General features: G+C 36.0%; 1 protein-coding gene across 1 annotated transcript in view; it reads left to right on the top strand.

The window, feature by feature from the left end:
- The window catches only part of ANKAR (ankyrin and armadillo repeat containing), an 88,215-nt gene that overhangs the window by 42,321 nt on the left and 28,385 nt on the right, over positions 1-17,509 (top strand). The window contains exons 13-15 of the mRNA XM_032638425.1: positions 11,667-11,908; positions 12,080-12,233; positions 12,318-12,479. Coding sequence (XP_032494316.1) covers positions 11,667-11,908; positions 12,080-12,233; positions 12,318-12,479 — 558 coding nt within the window. The remainder of the gene's footprint in view (positions 1-11,666; positions 11,909-12,079; positions 12,234-12,317; positions 12,480-17,509) is intronic.

The following is a 17,509-nucleotide window of genomic DNA, read 5'->3' as shown; positions in this document are numbered from 1 at the left end:
GAAAGTCCTTTCCCTTCATTACAAATTCCTAAAGTCAGGGAATAGGTTTTCCCTATCCTTTTTCTTCCTCCCAACCCCAGATGCTTGCACAAAGCACAAATTGTAGAGGCAATTTGGATAAATAATAAATGAATTCCTAAAAGAAAAGCTATAGAAATGAATTACCAAAAATCATTTCTTTTTTGGGCTCTTGCCTCATCTGAAACCTAAATAAAAGTAACATCCTATATTGTAATCTGTACTATCTCTTCACTCCAAGGAAGATAAAATACTTTTGAAGAAATTTTAATTGTTTTTCTCCCCATTTATAATTTGTAAATTCTACACTTCTAATTTTAGTGCTTTAACAAATGATTCTCCTGTATATTAGCTGTGCTATTAAGTTTTAGGGGATTACAAAAGAGTTTTATTAACTCCAGTATCCTCTTAACTCTTCTGAACCACTCTAAGATTTCATGCATTAAGGTAAAATGGCCCCAAAGTAGATTCACATGCAGTTTCTTAAGACTATGGACTTGTTAACATCTCCAAGAGGTTCCTCAACCTTTGCTGAGTTTGGTTTGTTTGAGGTCTTTGCTTTACCATCTTCAGCTGTTTGTTTCATACTCTTCCCCATATGTATGTACATGCATACATGTTTTTGTTCCTACAGTGCTTCTTATTTCATCTTTTCTAATGCATGCAATTGTCCTGTTCTGTGTTATTAACAAAGGTTTATATAATAACACAACACCACCATGGAAATTCAAATATGTGGTAGAAAGTATATGAAATGATTTTCAACTCCAAACTATCTGAGCAAAATTTAAAGAGTAACCTCATCCTTCTGAAAATGATTATTCATACATTTCACTGCAGAAATATGTTTTCTCCAGATTCTCTGGGATGTTATGTAATGTATAGTATGAGCTCATTATATTCTAAAATCTGGAACTTTGGAATTCATGAAAGGGGTTTTAGATAGAAAAAAAAAACCCAAAACACCTCCATAATTAGGCTTCTTTCACCCAGCTCTTAATGTTGGAGTTCCTCAAGTTTCTGTTCTTGGTCTGCTGCTTTTTTCACACAGCACACGCTTTTTAAGCAATTTTATTTACTCTTAGTAACTTCATTACATTCATAATCTATTCTTCCCAGTTCTCTATCGAAATCCCTGACCTCTCCTCTGAGCTTCAGAGCTAGTCTGGATTATTGAGGTGTAAATAAAGACAGCCCTCTCCCTTTAGAATTTGGGTGCAATTCATAAATAGACACAAGAATGTAATGGAGATCAAAACTTCAGTAACAGCTGGAAAGCTTGCTTTGAGAAAATAGCAAAAAGATAGCACCAAAAAGGAAGCTAAGCCATGCATTTGCAATGACTCATTATTTATGGGGGTAATGAGTAACATTCCTGAGTGGGAGATGAGAGTAGGAATTTCTACTTTTTGGACTGATGCAGCAATATGGGGTAAGAGAAAGAATGGTTCCCTTCACACTCTCTTAATTTTATTACCTTATTAGCTGAAAAACATCCCAAGTGTTACTAGAGTGATCTATCTAAAATACAAAATTGATTATATCTTTCCCTTCCTTTAAATTATTCAGTGGCTCTTTGTCACCTATGATAATGTCCAAAGTTTTAGCACAGCCTATCAGCCTTCTAAACTTCCAACTTGGAAAGGAAATAACCTTCCTGTTATTTCCTGTCACTCCTTTCCTCTCTTATTTTATTCTCAATTAATATTGAACTTATTGCTATTTCATACTTCTGGCCTTTGAGCTTGCTCCACAAGGCTAAGGACTTTGTTTTGTTGGTTCATCATAGTTTCCCAGTACCTAGGACACTCCTAGTAGCCACTCAATAAAATATTTGCTGAATATATAAGTGATTGAATGATAAAAATATTCATAACAAAAAAGTTAATATATTTGACATAAAGTGAGTATGTAAATTGATATGAACAATAAGGCCTTAATAGACAGACAATTAACCTGAATAGAAAGTCTATGAAAGAACAAATGCTAAATTTAGAGAGTGTGGTTGCTTGAATTTAAAAACACCTTTTTGTACAGTTTTAACTTCTGGAAGCATATTGATGTCTTCACATTAAAAAAAAAAACTACATTAAATCTACAAGACAGAAGGAGCAATCTAAAATTGAATACAGACAAAAACAAATGAACCCCATTATATATCAAATGAATTATATAGCTAGATTAAAAAGAAAAAAAATGAACATAGGTAGCTTTTTTAAAATTTTAAAGTAGCTTTTTAAAGTAACTTTTGAGCACAGTGCTTTACTATACAGCTTCAGTCTAGGGAGAAAAAAACATATCTTGAATTCTTCTTAGTGGATTTGTATTTCATAGTGATATGGGTGAAACAGCTCTGAACCTGTGTTATAAGTATTGTAGGACTGACCAAATCAATAAAGTGTTAATATTATTGGGTTCTCACTGTGAAAAGAAATATACAGAATGTGGAAAGGCAATAAAGAATCCTGTGGGGTTTACCCCAATAAAGATGTTTAAAAAAAAAAGAATCCTGTGGGGTTGGACTGGAATTGGAAAATTGGAAATATATATATTTTCCTAGCCTTATCTGCTAAAAGAGTCTAGTAGCAATGACACTTCAGTAGCAATGAATATACCTAGTACCAAATCTTTATTTCTAAATACCATTCCTCATTAAAAGAAACCAGAGCTTCTTGGAGAAATGATTGATTCCGGGGCTGGGGCAGAGCAGGTACATGGCAAGTCCAAAATATCATATTGTGTCAGAAAGTAAGAAAATGCGCCCCCCTCAAATGGAGGTGTATCTAAAGGACACAGGGGTCAACCTGAAGGAACTCCCACTGGCCCTTCAAGTTGGACAATCTTGGACAATTGCCAAATCTTGGACAGAGAATCAATACAAATAATGAAATTAATGGATTATAACTCATTGAATAAAATAAAAATCCAAGAGCCCATCTTGATGATAAGTGGATAAACAAGGAAATAAATAGATAGAGAAGTAGGGAGAGCTCTTCTTTACAGTAGAATGCAACCGATAAGTATGAAGGGAGCAGTAGCTTTGGAAAATAAACATTTTGCAAACATCATAGTAAAGATTGGTTTGGGCAAAAATCAGTTGTTGCCAAATCTTAGGAGAGTTCTTTGACTTATTTTTGCAACTTTTCTCTGAATTTTATTTTATTTCATTTTTTGGCTGCACTGGGTCTTCGTTGCTGCATGCAGGCTTTCTCTAGTTGCGGCGAGCAGGGGCTACTCTTCGTTACGGTGCACAGCCTTCTCATTGTGGTGGCTTCTCTTATTGCGGAGCACAGGCTCTAGGTGCACAGGCTTCAGTAGTTGCAGCATGCAGGCTCAGTAGTTGTGGCTCACGGGCTCTAGAGCACAGGCTCAGTAGTTGTGGCGCACGGGCTTAGTTGCTCCGCGGCATGTGGGATCCTCCTGGATCAGGAATTGAACCCATGTCCCCTGCATTGGCAGGAAGATTTATAACCACTGCACCACCAGAGAAGTCCCTCTCTAAGTTTTAAAGAGAACAATTACAACTTGTTAATATGCATATATGAAAATGTTTAGATTTACTAGTAACCCAAAACAAAGTGAGACACCATTTTTTGCCTTTATGTATACATAAGAATTTATGTATTTATTCTTAATGATAATATCTGTACTTAAAAAGTTACAGTGACATCGATACTCTCATACTCTGATTATTGGAGAGTAGGATGCTATTATCATATCATTTGAAAAGCAGTTTTCTGGGGACCAGGTCAGGTTCAAGACAGCAGCATAGGAAGATGCTGAGCTAACTTCCTCCTGTGGGCACACCAAAATTACAACTACTTGCAGAGCAACTATCTCTGAGAACAACCTGAAGACTAGCAGAAAAGATTTCCCACAACTAAAGATATAAAGAAGGAACCACAATGAGATGGTTGAGGGGGCAGAGACATGGTCTGGTCAGGACCCACACCCCCAACGTAGTGACCCACAAGTGGGAAAGATATCACGGCCACGTAAGTCCTCCCAGTGTAGTGAGGAGTCTGAGCCCCATATCAGGTTCCCTAGCTAGGGCATCCTATGCAAGGAAGATAAGCTCCCAAAACTTCTGGCTTTGAAAACCAGTGAGGCGTATGTTTGGGAGAGCCAGAGGGCTGTAGGAAACTGAAACTGCTCTTATGGGTGCATGCAAAATCTCACATGCTCTGAGGCCCACTGCAGAGAGGCAGCAGTTTGAAAGGTGCCTAGGTCAGACCCACTTGCTCATCTTGGAGAGGCCTCTTGGAGAGGCAAGAGGCAGCTGGGACTCCTACTGGGGAATGAGACACTGAGGCAGCTATTCATGTGATCTTCTACTGTGCTGACACTGATGCTGGCAGGCACATTTTGGAATCCTCCTTCTAGCCTATTAGTGCTAGGGGCCTGCCCCACCCACCAGCTTGCCTGCATCAATGGCTTCACAACTGTCTAACCACCAGAGCACTGCCCACCAGTGTGCCTACAGCAACTACACAAGGCAGGACCTCTCAGTCAGCCAGACCAGGAGCCAGTCCTGCCTAACAGTGTGCCCACAGTAGCTGGCCCCACTACAGCAGAAGGGGGCATATAGCCCACATAAGGACACCCTTTGAGCATCTAGCTCTGGTGGCCAGAGGGGAGCATGCTGTTGGACTCCATAGGACATCTCCTACATAAGGCCACTTCTCCAAGACTGGGAGAGAGAAGGAACCTACCTAATACATAGAAATAAATTTGGAGACTTAGGCAAAATGAGGAGACAGGTGAATATGTTCCAAATGAAGGAACAAAACAAAACCTCAGAAAAAGAACTAAATGAAACAGAGATAAGCAATCTACCTGATAGAGTTCAAGGTAAGAATCATAAAGATGTTCACCAAACTTGTGAGAAGAATGGATGAACACAGTGAGAACTTCAACAGAGTTACAAAATATAAAAAAGAACCAATCAGAGCTGAAGAATACAATAACAGAAATGGAAAATATACGAGAGGGAATCAATGGTAGAGTAGATAATATAGAAGAATGGATAAGTGATCTAGAAGACAGAATCATGTATTCACACAAGCTGAATGGAAAAAAGAAGTAAAAAATTTTTAAATGAGGATAGTTTAAGGGACCTCTGGGACAACATCAGGTGTACCAACATTCACATTATATGGGTCCAAGAAGGATAAGAGAGAAAGGGCAGAGAACTTATTTGAAGAAGTAATAGCTGAAAACTTTCCTAACCTGGAGAAGGAAACAGACATCCAAGTCCAGGAAGCACAGTGTCCCAAACAGATGAACCCAAAGAGGTCCACACCAAGACCCATTATAATTAAAATGTCAAAAATTAAAATCTTAATCTTAAGAACAGCAAGAGAAAAGCAATTAGTTACATATAAGGGAACTCTCATATCAGTTGACTTCTTGGCAGAAACTTTGCAGTCCAGAAGAAAGTGGCATGATATATTCAAAGTGCTGAAAGGAAAAAACCTACAACCAAGAATACTCTACCTGGCAAGGTTATTCAGAATTGAAGGAGAGAGAAGAGTTTTACAGACAAAAGCTAAAAGAGTTCATCACCATTAAACCAGCCTTACAAGAAAGGTTAAAGGGAGTTCTCTAAGCAGAAAAGGCCACAACTAGAAATAATAGAATTATGAAAGAAAAAATATCACTGGTAAAGGCAAGCATATAATAAAGATAATGGATTAACCACTTACAGAGCTAGTAGACAGCTTAACATGGGGAGGGGGTAAAATTTTAGAGCTTTTAAAATGTGTTCAAACTTAAGAGATCATGAACTTAGAATAGACACCTATATACATAGATTGTTACCTATGAACCTACTGGTAACCATAAACCAAAAACTTATAATAGATACACAAAAAATGAGAAAGGAACCCAAACATAACACTAAAGATACTCATCAAGTCACAAGGGAAGAGAGCAAGAGAAGAAAAAAGGAACAGAGAAGAACTACAAAACAACCAGAAAACAGTTAACAAAATGGCAATAAGTACATGCCTATCAAAAATTAATTTAAATGTAAATGGACTAAATGCTCCATACAAAACATATAAGGTGGCTGAATGGATAAAAAACAAGACCCATAAATATGCTGCCTACCAAGACTCATTTTATTTTTATTTATTTATTTGTTTTAAAAATAAATTTATTTTATTTACTTATTTTTGGCTGCATTGGGTCCCTGCTGCTGCGTTCGGTCTTTTCTCTAGTTGCAGTGAGCAGAGGCCACTCCCCACTGCGGTGCACAGGCCTCTCACTGCGGTGGCCTCTCCTGCTGCGGAGCACAGACTCCAGGCATGTGGGCTTCAGCAGTTGCGGCACGCAGGCTCAGCAGCTGTGGCCTGTGGGCTCTAGAGCACGGGCTCTAGAGCGCAGGCTCAGTAATTGTGGCACACTGGCTTAGCTGCTCCATGGCATGTGGGATCCTCCTGGGCCAGGGTTCAAACCCGTGTCCCCTGCATTGGCAGGCGGATTCTCAACAACTGCACCACCAGGGAAGCCCCCAAGACTCATTTTAGATCTAAAGATACACATAGACTGAAAGTGAGGGGATGGAAAAAGATATTCCATGCTAATGGAAATAAAAAGAAAGCTGGAGTAGCAATACTTATATCAGACAAAATAGACATCAAAACAAAGACTGTAACAAGAGAAAAAGAAGAGCATTACATAATGATAAAAGGTATCAATCCAACAAGAAGATATAACATGTATAAATACATATACACCCAAAATAGGAGCACCTAAATACATAAAGCAAATATTAACAAACACAAAGGGAGAAACTGACATTAACACAGTAATAGTAGGGGACTTTAACACCCACTTACATCGATGGACAGATCATCAAAACAGAAAATCAATAAGGAAACATTGGCCTTAAATGATACATTAGACCAACTGAACTTAACAGATATATATGGAACATTCCATCCAAAACCAGCAGAATACACATTCTTTTCAAGTGCATATGGAACATTCTCCAGATATATAGCTTGCTAGGCCACAAATCTAGTCTCAACAAATTTAAGAGGATAGAAATTATATGAAGCATCTTTTCTGACCAAATGATATGAAATTAGGAATCAATTACAGGAAAAAAAATGGGAAAAACACAAAAACACGTAGAGACTAAACTACATGTTAATTAAAAAAAAAAAAAAACCAATGGGTCAATGAAGAAATCAAAGAGGAAATCAGAAAATACCTTAAGAAAAATAAAAGTACAACTTTCCAAAATCTATAGGACTTAGCAAAAGCAGTTCTGAGAGAGAAGTTTAGCAATACAGGCCTATCCCAGGAAATGAGAAAAATCTCAAACAGTCTAACCTTACACCTAAAGGAACTAGAAAAAGAATAACAAACAAAAAAATTAGTAGATGGAGGAAATAATAAAGATCAGAGTGGAAGTAAATGAACTAGAGACAAAAAAGATAGAAAAGATCAAGGAAACTAAGAGCTGGTTGTTTGAAAAGATAAACAAAATTTATAAACCTTTAGCCAAACTGATCAAGAAAAAAGAGGGCCCAAATAAATAAAATTATAAATTAAAAAGGAGAAATTCCAACTGACACCACAGAAATACAAAGGAACATAAGATACTACTACAAACAATTACACACCAACAAATTGGATAACCTAGAACAAATGGATAAACTGAATCAGGAAGAAATAGAAGCAGACCGCTACTAGCAGTGAAACTGAATCATTAATCAAAAAACTCCCAATAAACTAAAGAATTCATAGGGGAATTCTTTTTTTTTTTTTGCAGTACGCAGGCCTCTCACTGTTGTGGCCTCTCCCGTTGCGGCTTTGGACGTGCAGGCTCAGTGGCCATGGCTCAAGGGCCCAGCCGCTCCGCGGCATGTGGGATCTTCCTGAACCGGGGCACGAATCCATCTCCCCTGCATCGGCAGGCGGACTCTGAACCACTGTGCCACCAGGGAAGCCCCGGGAATTCTTTTTTTAATAAAAATAATGCTATGAACGTTTGTATACAAGTATTTTTTTAAGGTTTTTTTTTTTTTAATTTATTTTTGGCTGCGTTGGGCCTTCGTTTCTGCGCACAGCCTTTCTCTGGTTGCAGAGAGCGGGGACTACTGTTTGTTGCAGTGTGCGGGCTTCTCATTGCAGTGGCTTCTCTTGTTGCAGAACATGGGCTCTAGGTGCACAGGCTTCAGTAGTTGCAGCACATGGGCTCAGTAGTTGTGGCTCGCAGGCTCTAGAGCACAGGCTCAGAAGTTGTGGTGCATGGACTTAGTTTCTCCATGGCATGTGGGATCTTCCCAGACCAGGGATCAAACCCGTGTCCCTTGCATTGGCAGGCTGATTCTTATCCACTGTGCCATCAGGGAAGTCCCTTCACAAGTGAATTCTATCAAACATTTGTAGAAGAGTTAATACCTATCCTTTTCAAACTATTCCAAAAAAACTGAAGAGAAAGGAACACTTCCAAACTCCTTCTGTGAGGCCACCATTGCCCAGATGCCAAAACCAAAGAAACTACAAAAAAAAAAAAAGAGAGAAAATTAAATGCCAATATCCCTGATGAACATGGATGCAAAAATCCTCAACAAAATATTAGCAAATTCAACAATACGTTAAAAGGATCATACATGATCAAGTGGCATTTATCCCAGGGATGGTTCAATGTCCACAAATTAACCAGTGTGATATACCACATTAACAAACCAAGGATAAAAATTCTATCATCTCAATAGATGCACAAAAAGCTTCTGACAAAATTCAACATCCATTTATAATAAAAACTCTCAACAAAGTGGGTATAGAGGTAATATACCTCAACATAATAAAGGCCATATATGACAAAATCACAGCTAATATCATAGTCAACAGTGAAAAGTTGAAAGCATTTCCTCTAAGATCAGGAATATGACAAGGATGCCCACTCTTGTCACTTTTATTCAACTAGTAGTGGAAGTTCTAGCCACAGCAATCAGAAAATAAAATAAAAAAAATAAAAAGACTCTAAATTGGAAAGAGAAAAGTAAGATTGTCACTGTTTGCAGGTGAAATTATACTACTATATATAGAAAACCTGAAAGAGGCCACCAAAAAACTATTAGAACTAATAAATGAATTCAGTAAATTTTCAGGATACAAAATTAATTACAGAAATCCATTGTGTTTCTGTACACTAATAATCTATCAGAAAGAGAAATTAAGAAAACAATACCATTTACAATTCCATCAAAAATAATAAAATACCTAGGAATAAATTTAACCAAGGAGGTGAGAGACCTGTATTCTAAAAACTGTAAGATATTGATGAAAGAAATTGAAGTTGAAACAAATAAATGGAAATATATACCAAGCTCGTGGACTGAAAGAATTAATGTTGTTAAAATGGCCATACAACCCAGGGTAATCTACAGATTCAATGAAATCCTTAATAAAATACCAATGACATTTTTCACAGAGCTAGAACAAATGATCCTAAAATTTGTATGGAACCACAACAGACCCAAATAGCCAAAGCAATCTTGAGAAAGAAGAACAGAGTGGGAGGTATCACACTCCCTGATTTCAAACTATACTACAAAGCTATAGTAATCAAAGCAGTATCATGCTGGCACAAAAAGAGCCACATAAATCAATGGAACAGAAAGAGAGCCCAGAAATAAACCCATGCTTATATGGTCAATTAATCTGTGACAAAGGAGGAAAGAATATACAATGGGGAAAAGATAATCTCTCCAATAAATGCTGTTGGGAAAACTGGACAACTTCATGCAAAAGAATCAAACTGGACACTTTCTTACACTGTATACAAAAATAAACTTGAAATGGATTAAAGACTTTAAGACCTGAAATTTTAAAACTTCTAGAAGAAAACAGGCAGTATGCTCTTTGACATTGATCTTAGCAATATTTTTTGAATATTTCTCCTCAGGCAAGTGAGACAAAACCAAAAATAAACAAATGGGACTAAATCAAACTAAAAAGCTTTGCATAGGAAAGGAAACCATCAACAAAATGAGAAAACAACCTACTGATTGGGATAAAATATTTGCAAACAATATATCTGATAAAAGCTTAATATCCAATATATAAAGAACTCAAATGACTCAACATTACAAAAACAAACAAAAAAAACAAAACCTAACAATCCAATTAAAAAATGGGCAGGGAACCTGAATAGACATTTTTCCAAAGAAGATATACAGATGGCCAAGAGACATATGAAAAGATGCTCAACATCACTAATCACCAGGGAAATGCAAATCAAAACCACAATGAGATATCATTCACACCTCTTCAAAGGGCTATCATCAAAAAGATAGCAAATAACATGTGTTGCTGAGGGTGTGGAGAAGAAAGAACCCTCTAGCACTGTTGGTGGGAATGTAAATTGGTGCAGCCACTATGGAGAGCAGTGTGGAGATTTCTCAAAAAATTAAAAATAGAACTACCAAATGATCCAGCAATTCCACTTCTAGATGTTTACCCAAGGAAAACTTATACCCTAATTCAAAAAGATAAAAGCACCCCTATTTTCAATTAGCATTATTAACAATAGTCAAGATATCGAAGCAACCTAAGTGCCTACTGATAGATGAATGAATAAAGAAGATGTAGTATATATACACAATGGAATATTTACAGCCATAAAAAAGAACGAAATCTTGCCATTTGCAGCAATATGGATGGAACTAGAGGGTATTACACTAAGTGACATAAGTCAGACAAAGACAAATATATTACTTATGTGTGGAATCTAAAAACCAAAACACATGAACAAACAAAACAAAAACAGACTCATAGATGCAGAGAACAAACTGGTGATTGCCAGAGGCAAAGGGAGTTTGGGGGTTGTGCAAAATAAGTGAAGGGGATTAAGAAGTACAAACTTCCAGTTATAAAATAAGTCACAAGGATGTAGTATACAGCATAAGGAATATGGCCAGTAATATTGAAATAACATTGTATGGGAATAGATGGTTACTTTTTGAGTTGATCATTTCATAATGTATTTAAATATCAAATAACTATGCTGTACACCTGAAACTAACATAATATTGTATGTCAACTATACTTCAATTTAAAAAAGAAGAAAAAGGGGAAAAAAAGAAAATAAATTTACTGCAAATGTATTAAGTTATTCCAATAGTTCCTAGGACTCTTATAATAAGGGGAAAAAATACAAACAGGAAGGAAATGTGCCAAGATTTCTCCTAAGCATTGTTTAAAACAGTGAAAAGTTGGAAACAACACATTATTTTTTAAAATACAAATGTTTAAGGAAATGTGATACACCCATTAATGGAATATTTAGGAGACACTGATGTTCATAAAGAATGGGAAAAATTTTATGGTAAATTAAAATGCAGGATACTGTGTTTATAGTACCACTATATTAAATATGTAACACTAAAGTTATCTATATTTATATATTATATATATTTATAAAAGTAGTGGATGAGATTAAATGAAATGTTTGTGCTTGGGTGGTGAAAGTCTGGACAATTTTATTTTTTCTATTTTTCTTTATTTTCTAAATTTTCTAAACTCTATAAATTTGATTTTCAAATATGGGAAACTAGTGATATATGCTGCATTTTTATGTTCTTACTTTTTAAAAGATTTATTTAACTGGTTCTTGAATTCATTTGAAGATGTGTTGACAGCTGTATCTTCTGTTACAATTGCTGAGGTTGCACGTGACAATAAGGAAGTTCAGGATGCTATGGCTATGGAAGGAGCCATTCCTCCTCTGGTGGCTCTTTTTATGGGAAAACAACTTGGTGTTCAAGTGAAGGGTGCAATGGCTGTGGAAGCACTGGCAAGTTACAACCCTGCTATACAGAGAGCATTTCTGGAAAAATCACTAAGTAAATATCTTTTAAAACTCCTCAAGGTAGGAATTTTATGATTCTTTTTCATTTTTCTTAGATAAAGCATTCAATATTGAATTTAGTTAAGTGAAAAGAAAACTAAAACCAATTCTAGAATAAACATTTTATCAAACATAGATTCCTACGGTATTCAATAAATCCTCATTGACTGAATAGAATACTTTTTTAAATAGGCATTTCAAATAGATGTTAAGGAACAAGGAGCTGTAGCACTTTGGGCCTTGGCAGGACAAACACTAAAACAACAAAAGTATATGGCAGAACAGATTGGATACAACTTTATAATAAATATGCTTTTATCACCATCAGCTAAAATGCAGTATGTTGGTAAGTTATTTTCTATGCATAAATCTGTACAATATAGAACCAGACATTGGAGTATCACACATGTTTCTTGCTTATTGTTGCCAGGAGGTGAAGCAGTCATAGCGCTAAGTAAGGACAGCAGGATACACCAAAATCAAATATGTGAAGGGAATGGAATTGCACCACTGGTTCGCTTACTAGGGATTAGTAAAATAGCTGAAGGAACACTTCTGAGTGTCATCAAAGCAGTGGGATCCATCTGTATCGGTTTGTACATTTATTCTCAGTTTTAAAAATATCAGTAAATACTTCTCTTCCTCTCTATCCCTACTGTTGCAGCCCTTAACCATATTTAATCTGTTATTATAATGTTTTTATTTCTCCAAGACCTTAATGAGTAAAAGTGGTGTAGTTAAGCATATTGTATCAGTCTTGCTCTTGAGTTCTGGTTAGAATGAGAAATGAGGACCATGAGCCTTGGCTATTTTGACTTAAAGGGATCTCCTTTTTTAAGTTAAGAGAAAAATATTTCTTATTTTGAATCTCAGGAACTATATGTTTTTGAAGATATAGAAGTGTTTCTAGTGCTGTGGCACATTTTTCGATTCCAGTCTCTTTCCGTAGTGATTCTTTGTTTACATAGTGGCCACCAGGTCTAGTTGTTCCTTTCTTTGCAGAGGAATTAACCTTTTGGGATATCTGAAAAATGTTGTGGAATTGTTGGTGATTGACTTACCAAAAATAAAAAATCAGGTTCTTTGCTGACCTGCATGTATGTATGGGGACTGATTGAGACTGCTTCCTGTAGGCAAGAGAAAAAAAAAGCCTAATACTTTATTTCTAGTCCATTGTATTTCCAGAAAAAATAAATTAAAAATTCTAGCTGAAGAACATAGGACTTGGTTTCAATTTTTTTTTTTTTCCTTTTTTCTTAGAAAAGCTACTTTACTGAAATTCACTAACTGCTTGCAGGCAATCAAGTCAGGCAAGATAATTTTGTTGTTGTTTTAGCCAGAGTCTATGGTATAAATTATTTCTAAAATTCTAGTAAATGATAACACAAATACAAAGATAACTGATATACGTGTGTGTTTTCAATTTCTTCTCATTAGTTTACTTCAAAGCTGTCCACATTTGCCATAGACAAGTTCTTGCCATAGACAAGAACTACAGAAAAAAACTCTTGTTTTCAAACTCACCAGCTTAGACTCTTTACACACACATACCCCTTCCTTTTTCTTCTTCATCATGTTTATGTTTTCTTCTATACCCTTGAACATATAGAACATATTTAAAATAGCTGTTTTAACATCCCTGTAACTAGTTCCAGCATATCTGTTATTTCTGGGTCTCTTGCTATTGGCTGATTTTTTTTCTTGATTATGAATCATATTTTCCTGCTTCTTTGCACACCTAGCGCTTTTAAAATGTGACAGTTTTTTAAAAGTGCTATTGAAATAGTTTACATATAGGAAGATATTTAAATAAAATAAACAATAGAATAAAATATTAAATACATTATTTAGAGTGTACAGTTTGATGAGTTTTGACATATGTATTCAGCACTGACACCATCAGCACAATCAAGTAAGTGAATATAATCATCACCTCCAAATGTTTCATTGTCCCTTCCTAATTCCTCCCTCTTTACACCCCATCCCCAGATAACCACTGATCTGGGTTTTTTTTCTTATGATCTGAGAATGGCTTTATTGTATTTTACATATTAAAACATAAGCTTCTGATTTTTTTCTTTAAAAAATAATGTGCTGATTTGAATTTATGACATGGATCCTAACAGCACAAAATTACTTTTAAAATTTGATATTAAATGATCTTACCACTGATTTTTCTACAACTATAGATTAGTTTGCATTTTCTAGAATTTTATGTAAATAGAATTATACATGTGTACTTTTTTCTTGCTTCTTTCACTCAGCATGATTATTTTGACATTCATCCATATTATTGTATCAAATATCAATAAAATACTTCTCTTTCAATGCTGAGTAGTATTCCATTGTATGGTGTGATGGTTAGTTTTATGCCTTATGATATACATACATATACATCCCGTTGGTTCTTTCTTTGGAAAACCCTAATGCTTATGGATATATTATGATTTGTTTACCCACGCACCCATTGAAGGACATTTGGATTGTTTCCTGTTTCTTGCTATATTGTAAATAAAACTGTTACGAACATTTGTGTTCAAGTTTTGGAATAGACAGGTTTTCATTTCTCGTGGGTAAATATCTAGAAGTAGGATTGCTGGGTCATATGGTAGGTGTATGTTTAACTTTTAAAGAAACTGCCAGATTGATTTTCAAAGTAGTGTTACCACTTTGCACTTCTACTAGCTGTGTGTGAGTCCCAGTAGCTTCACATCCTCATCAACATTTAGTATGGTAATTTTATTATTGTAATGGATATGTAGTAAATCTTATTGTGGTTTTAATTAGCATTTTCCTAATGACTAATGATGTAGAGCATCGTTTCATGTGTTTATTTGTCATTTGTATATCTTCTTTTTTCTTTTTTTTTCAATGTTTCTAACAAAACTTCTAATTTTATTTTATTTTTTGTATTTTTTTAACATCTTTATTGGAGTATAATTGCTTTACAATGGTGTGTTAGTTTCTGCTTTGTAACAAAGTGAATCAGTTATACATATACATATGTTCCCATATCTCTTCCCTCTTGCGTCTCCCTCCCTCCCACCCTCCCTATCCCACCCCTCCAGGCGATCACAAAGCACCGAGCTGATCTCCCTGTGCTATGCGGCTGCTTCCCACTAGCTATCTACCTTACGTTTGGTAGTGTATATATGTCCATGCCTCTCTCTTGCTTTGTCACAGCTTACCCATCCACCTCCCCGTATCCTCAAGTCCATTCTCTAGTAGGTCTGTGTCTTTATTCCTGTCTTACCCCTAGGTTCTTCATGACATTTTTTTCCTTAAATTCCATATATATGTGTTAGCATACGGTATTTGTATCTCTCTTTCTGACTTACTTCACTCTGTATGACAGACTCTAGGTCTCTCCACCTCATTACAAATAGCTCAATTTCGTTTCTTTTTATGGCTGAGTAATATTCCATTGTATACATGTGCCACATCTTCTTTATCCATTCATCCGATGATGGACACTTAGGTTGTTTCCATCTCCGGGCTAATGTAAATAGAGTTGCAATGAACATTTTGGTACATGACTCTTTTTGAATTATGGTTTTCTCAGGGTATATGCCCAATAGTGGGATTACTGGGTCATATGGTAGTTCTATTTGTAGTTTTTTAAGGAACCTCCATACTGTTCTCCACAGTGGCTGAACCAATTCACATTCCCACCAGCAGTGCAAGAGTGTCCCCTTTTCTCCACACCCTCTCCAGCATTTATTGTTTCTAGATTTTTTGATGATGGCCATTCTGACTGGTGTGAGATGATATCTCATTGTAGTTTTGATTTGCATTTCTCTAATGATTAATGATGTTGAGCATTCTTTCATGTGTTTGTTGGCAGTCTGTATATCTTCTTTGGAGAAATGTCTATTTAGGTCTTCTGCCCATTTTTGGACTGGGTTGTTTGTTTTTTTGTTATTAAGCTGCATGAGCTGCTTATAAATTTTGGAGATTAATCCTTTGTCAATTGCTTCATTTGCAAATATTTTCTCCCATTTTGAGGGTTGTCTTTTGGTCTTGTTTATGGTTTCCTTTGCTGTGCAAAAGCTTTGAAGTTTCATTAGGTCCCATTTGTTTATTTTTGTTTTTATTTCCATTTCTCTAGGAGGTGGGTCAAAAAGGATCTTGCTGTGATTTATGTCATAGAGTGTTCTTCCTATGTTTTCCTCTAAGAGTTTGATAGTTTCTGGCCTTACATTTAGGTCTTTAATCCATTTTGAGCTTATTTTTGTGTATGGTGTTAGGGAGTGATCTAATCTCATACTTTTACATGTACCTGTCCAGTTTTGCCAGCACCACTTATTGAAGAGGCTGTCCTTTCTCCACTGTACATTCCTGCCTCCTTTATCAAAGATAAGGTGACCATATGTGCGTGGGTTTATCTATGGGTTTTGTATCCTGTTCAATTGATCTATCTTTCTGTTTTTGTGCCAGTACCATACTGTCTTGATTACTGTAGGTTTGTAGTATAGTCTGAAGTCAGGGAGCCTGATTCCTGCAGCTCCGTTTTTCATTCTCAAGATTGCTTTGTCTATTCAGGGTCTTTTGTGTTTCCATACAAATTGTGAAATTTTTTGTTCTAGTTCTGTGAAAAATGCCTGTGGTAGTTTGATAGGGATTGAATTGAATCTGTAGATTGCTTTGGGTAGTAGAGTCATTTTCACAGTGTTGATTCTTCCAATCCAAGAACATGATATATCTCTCCAGCTATTTGTATCATCTTTAATTTCTTTCATCAGTATCTTATAGTTTTCTGCATACAGGTCTTTTGTCTCCTTAGGTAGGTTTATTCCTAGATATTTTATTCTTTTTGTTGCAATGGTAAATGGGAGTGTTTTCTTGATTTCACTTTCTGATTTTTCATCATTAGTGTATAGGGATGCCAGAGATTTCTGTGCATTAATTTTGTATCCTGCTACTTTACCAAATTCATTGATTAGCTCTAGCAGTTTTCTGGTAGCATCCTTAGGATTTCTATGTATAGTATCATGTCATCTGCAAACAGTGACAGCTTTACTTCTTCCTTTCTGATTTGGATTCCTTTCATTTCCTTTTCTTCTCTGATTGCTGTGGCTAAAACTTCCAAAACTATGTTGAATAAGAGTGGTGAGAGTGGGCAACCTTGTCTTGTTTCTGATCTTAGTGGAAATGCTTTCAGTTTTTCACCATTGAGGATGATGTTGACTGTGGGTTTGTCATATATGGTCTTTACTATGTTGAGGAAAGTTCTGTCTATGCCTACTTTCTGCAGGGTTTTTATCATAAATGGGTGTTGAATTTTGTCAAAAGCTTTCTCTGCATCTATTGCAATATTCATATGGTTTTTCTCCGTCAGTTTGTTAATATGGTGTATCATGTTGATTGATTTGCATATACTGAAGAATCCTTGCATTCCTGGAACAAACCCCACTTGATCATGTTGTATGATCTGTTTAATGTGCTGTTGGATTCTGTTTGCTAGTATTCTGTTGAGGATTTTTGCATCTATGTTCATCAGTGATATTGGCCTGTAGTTTTCTTTCTTTGTGACATCCTTCTCTCGTTTTGGTGTCAGGGTGGTGGTGGCCTTGTAGAATTGAGTTTGGGAGTGTTCCTCCCTCTGCTATATTTTGGAAGAGT

The sequence above is a fragment of the Phocoena sinus genome, chromosome 7 (genome assembly GCF_008692025.1).
Source record: "Phocoena sinus isolate mPhoSin1 chromosome 7, mPhoSin1.pri, whole genome shotgun sequence".
Lineage (NCBI taxonomy): Eukaryota > Metazoa > Chordata > Mammalia > Artiodactyla > Phocoenidae > Phocoena > Phocoena sinus.
The sequence above is the reverse complement of the archived record's forward strand: the minus strand, read 5'-3'. Positions and strand labels throughout refer to the sequence as shown.